This window comes from Plecotus auritus (genome assembly GCF_963455305.1).
Source record: "Plecotus auritus genome assembly, chromosome: X".
Taxonomy (NCBI): Eukaryota; Metazoa; Chordata; class Mammalia; order Chiroptera; family Vespertilionidae; genus Plecotus; species Plecotus auritus.
In genome coordinates, this window is record NC_137784.1 from 116628222 (window position 1) to 116633468 (window position 5247).

A 5247-nucleotide genomic window follows, 5' to 3' on the forward strand; every position below is an offset into this window, starting at 1 on the left:
CAGACAGGGCTCTCCTGGCTGGGCAGCCTCTATTGCTGCTGAAATCTCTCCTGGAGTGGCCAGCTCTGCTGCAGAGATGGCGCCATCTTGAAGGGGAGACCGGCTATGATCAGAAGCCCAGCCTTACCTTCAACCAGGGAGACCACAGATACCTCCTGGGACCCTCCAACCACAACATCCAGGGACCAGCTGCCTCAACTGAGAACCCACAAACACCAGGACTCCAGCCTCCCTGACTGCAGGAGCCTAAAAAGTCTGTCTAGGGGGAGACAAAGCAGTGCGAATACATGGAGGGGCTCTGTGCCTTCTCACAGAGCAGATAGAAGGAACAGCTGAATTGCACAATACCCACCCGGAATTGGCAAATGAAACACAGCTGATGAGGCAATCTGTGGACTGAAAGGTCAGATATCAACTAGAGCAGTGGTTCTCAACCTTTCTAATGCCGCGACCCTTTAATACAGTTCATGTTGTGGTGACCCCCAACCATAAAATTATTTTCGTTGCTATTTCATAACTGTAATTTTGCTACTGTTATGAATTGTAATGTAAATATCTGAGTTTTCCGATGGTCTTAGGTGACCCTGCTAGCGGTTATCAACCTGTGGGTTGCGACCCACAGGTTGAGAACCGCTGCTGTAGAGCCTGAGAACATCGGAAAACACAGATATTTACATTACAATTCATTAACAGTAGCAAAATTAGCTATGAAGTAGTAACGAAAATAATTTTATGGTTGGGGGTCACCACAACATGAGGAACTGTATTAAAGGGTCACAGCATTAGAAAGGTTGAGAACCACTGCCTATAACATGAGGAAATGATGCAGTACCCATTTTAGCAGTTGTGTGATAATTAAATGAATAATGTATGTATGATATTTAGCATGGGTTTTTAATAAACATGTTGATATTCCTGGGGTGAGGGTGAGGAGTGGACAGACAAGGCCTGGCGGGTCATCATGGAGTATATCGGCCTCGCCACTGCAGGGGAGCCCTACCATGACATCTGCTTCAACCTGATGGCAGTGGTGCCTGACTGCAGGATCAAGTATGAGGCCAGGCTGCATGGCCTCAAGGTGAACCATCAGATAATACTGGAGGCCCTGCAACAGGTGATCAGGGTAACACAACGAGAGCTGATTCAGACCCACAAGTCTCAAGAGTCACAGCTGCTTGAGGAGTCCAAACCAGCCAGTGGCAAGTCCCCCGTGGCTCTGGAAGCGAGCAGGAGCCCAGTGTCCTCTGAGAGCACCCACACAGATGGTGTGGAGGAGGTGGCTGGTTCATGCCCACAAGCCCTGACCCACAGCCCTCCCAGCAAACCCAAGCTGGTGGTGAAACCTTCAGGGAGCAGCCTCAATGGTGTTCCCTCCAACCCCACTCCCATCGTCCAGCGGCTGCCAGCTTTTCTGGACAATCACAACTATGCCAAGTCACCCATGCAGGAGGAGGAAGACCTGGCAGTAGGTATGGGCCATAGCCAAGTTCCAGTTCGCCCACCCCAGCAGTACTCAGATGATGAGGATGACTATGAGGATGATGAGGAGGACAATGTACAGAACACCAACCCTGCCATCAGGTACAAGCGAAAAGGGCCAGGAAAGCCAGGGCCATTGAGTGGTTCCGGGGAAGGGCAGCTGTCGGTGCTGCAGCCCAACACTATGAATGTCTTGGCCGAGAAGCTCAAAGAGTCCCAGAAAGACCTCTCAATCCCCCTGTCCATCAAGAACAGCAGCGGCGCTGGGAGTCCGGCTGTGGCAGTACCCATGCACTCGCAGCCGTCGCCCACCCCCAGCAATGAGAGCACAGACACAGCCTCTGAGATTGGCAGCGCTTTCAACTCACCACTGCGCTTGCCCATTCGCTCATCCAACCCCACACAGCCCTCCAGCCCTGTCACCTCCCACATCTCCAAGGTACTTTTTGGAGAGGATGACAGCCTGCTGCGTGTTGACTGTATATGCTAAAATCAGGCTGTACGTGACCTGGGTCCTGTCATCAGCACGGGCCTGCTGCACTTGGCTGAGGATAGTGTGCTGGGTCCCCTGGCACTGACAGAGGGTGGGAAGGGTTCCTTGCCCTCCAGCAGAACAAGCCAGGGCAGCCAGGGGTCCGGTGGCACAGAGGAGAAGGAGGTGGTGGAAGCTGCAGATGGCAGAGAGAAGTCTGGGCTGGCCAGGTCCAGTGAGCCCTTGAGTGGGGAGAAGTACTCACCCAAGGAGCTGCTGGCACTGCTGAAGTGTGTGGAGGCTGAAATTGCAAACTATGAAGCTTGCCTCAAGGAAGAAGTGGAGAAGAGGAAGAAGTTCAAGATTGACGACCAGAGAAGGACACACAACTATGACGAGTTCATCTGCACGTTCATCTCCATGCTAGCTCAAGAAGGGATGCTGGCCAACCTGGTAGAGCAGAACATCTCAGTGTGGCAGCGCCAAGGCATCAGCATTGGCCGGCTCCACAAGCAGTGGAAGCCTGACCGGCGGAAACGTTCACGCCACTACAAGGCCAAGTGCCAATGAGGATGCTGGCCCCAACTCTGCAGCCTGCTCTTGCCTCGTGGCCTCACCAGGGCCCCTTCCCTGCCCCACTCCCCCTTCCCAGTATTACTGAATAGTTCCAGGCAGAGAGCTCAGACCCTGGAAAGAGAAGCCAGGCCAGGATTCCCTGCATTGTGCTCAGGTAGGTTAAGCCCATAGCGCTCAGGAAGTAGCAGCTGGAGCTGGGAAAGCGAGGTGCTGCAGCTTCCTCCACAGCCGGCTGTGGGCTGCAGGACCTGGCCTTTCTGCCTGGGCAGCAGAATATATATTTTACTTACAGAGACGTCTATTTTTTCTGGGCTCTGGCCCATTTTGCCACCACTGTGTTGACATAGCCAGCTTCCTGACTCTGCTTTCTCTCCTAACAATTGCCGTCCTGGTGGGGCCTGGGTGGCTTGGGCCTGCTGCTCTAGCTGTAGCGGCCAGTTGTCTCTTGTGAGGAAGCCAGGTCTGCTCTTCATTCCTCCTGGGAGAGCTCCAAACTCAGGGACCTGGATTCTGGGCTAGGTTGGGAGTGGGGTGTCCCAGTGGGGGTCAGGTGAGCAACCTCCTGGGGTCCCATGGCCTGAGCAGAGAGAAGTGTTTGAGCTGTTTGGTGATTTGGTCCCTTCCTGGGTATAGCCGGACTTGTCAAGTCTGCTCTCCACAGCAGGGTTCTGGGGCTCTTTGCCTTTAGTGTTGTGGCCCTGGCACTGGGCCTGCCTTGGACTCCTGGGCTCTGTCCTGGAGCCTGGGGCTCAGAGGAGCCTCTGCCCAGCCCCTCAGTATTACCATGTTTCCCTCCTAGGGGTAGCAGAGACAGGGCTGCTTGTAGGAGACTGGCACCCCTCAGCTCTCCCTGCCACACCAGCTTCCTCAGCCTCTGCAAGGCACTCAGGGGGGGGGGACTGAAGGACCAAGACAACCAGTTGGAAACCCTATGTTCCTGGAGGGCCTGATGCCAAGGGGTAATGGGCCCAGAACTCCTCTGGAGCTCAGCCCCCAAATATAGCCCCATATCCTCTGCCAAATGGCTTTGAAAGAGATCCAAGGAGGTCCCTTATCTGTACATAGTGATCTGGGAGAGGGGTGGGGAACAGCTGGCAGCCCTGGCAGTTGTCTCTGCACTGAGCATAGCCTAACCCAGGGGTGGGCAAACTTTTTGACTTGAGGGCCACAATGGGTTCTAAAACTGAACCGGAGGGCCGGAACAAAAGCATGGATGGAGTGTTTGTGTGAACTAATATAAATTCAAAGTAAAGGAGCGGAGGGGAGAGCAAGAGAACCCTCCACTCTTTCGGGTCCACGGGCCAGGTAGAACAGCCGAACGGGCCGGATCCGGCCCGCGGGTCGTAGTTTGCCCACGGCTGGCCTAACCCCTTGACCCCATGTAAATATTGGATCATTGTGTGAATAAAACTCTCCTAAAAAAAAAAAAAAAGATTGAGAACCTCTGAACTAGAGAAAGGTGAGATCTGGGATCCAGGCTGGAGGGAGAAATGTGCGCAGCAGGGACTAGAGTCTCAGAGGAAGACTGAGCCCCACAAGATCCGTGGCCGTTGGGGTCAGTGTAGCCCTCAAATATGGAAGGGGGTCCACAGGGCTGCAAGTAGAAGGGGACTCTAGATATTAGCCCACAGCTGAGCTCGGCCCAAAAAGGCAGCCGGAAGTTCTATACTGGCTGTGCAGTGCCAGGGAAAAAAGACATGAGTCTGTGCACTTCCTTTGGATTTTTTTCTTTTTACCTCCTTGCTTTTGCTTGCTAAGTCCAGTACATAGGATCTTCCAATTAAAAACACTCACTGAAAAATAAAATAAAATGAAATGAAATGAAATGAAATGAAATGAAATGAAATGAAATGAAATGAAATAAAATAAAATAAAATAAAATAAAATAAAATAAAATAAAATAAAATAAAATAAAATAAAATAAAATAAAATAAAATCACTCACTGACACTGCAGGGGAAAGTTGTTTTTGTGGAAACTGGTGATCAGAGTGGGGAGAGACAAGCAGGAAACCAGTCCAGTACATCCCTCCAACCCAGTATTAAGTGCAGCAGGGAAAGAAGAATCTAAACACTGGGTAGAGGGACCTTTTAGCCCCAGATATTAATACAGAAACACTGCCACCCTGGGATTGCGTCAGAAATTGACTCTTGGTTAAATACAACTGAAGGCAGGCTGAGAAACAAAGTGAACTGAGAGATCCCGCCTGCTTGAAAAGAGGGCTGTGGCTTATGACACAGAGGAGTGGTAGATTGCAGGGAACATCAATACTGTGCTGACTACCTCCGAGGAAACAGATGTGCCAAGCAGAACAGTAAAGTGAACGACCTTCAGTACTTCACTTTTTTATTTTGCATCTTTTACTTAAACTAAATTTTTTTCTCACTTGATTTTACTTTTTTATTATTATACTTGAGGCCCGGTGCACGAAATTCATGCACAGGGGGGTGTGTCCCTCAGCCCAGCCTGCACACCTTTCCAATCTGGGACCCCTCGAGGGATGTCCGACTGCCCATTTAGGCCTGATCCCGGTGGGGCCTAAACAGGCAGTCAGACATCCCTCTCACAATCCAGGACTGCTGGCTCCCAACTGCTTGCCTGCCTGCCTTCCTGATTTCCCCTAACCTCTTCTGCCTGCCAGCCAGATCACCCCCTAACCCAGCCTTGGGCAAACTACGGCCCGCGGGCCAGATCCGGCTGTTCTATCCAGTTCTCTTGCTC

At 51.8% G+C, this 5247-nt stretch overlaps 1 protein-coding gene across 1 annotated transcript; it reads left to right on the forward strand.

Annotated features, from left to right (window-relative positions):
• Positions 1-922: 922 nt before the first annotated feature.
• On the forward strand, positions 923-2807 carry LOC308239747 (ubiquitin carboxyl-terminal hydrolase BAP1-like; the record flags this gene model as incomplete). Its single annotated transcript, XM_080652557.1, is given in 2 exon segments — positions 923-1966; positions 1970-2807. Coding segments are annotated over 2 exon segments (1596 nt in total), but the record flags the coding sequence as incomplete, so codon positions are not given.
• Between the last annotated feature and the right edge of the window lie 2440 nt (positions 2808-5247).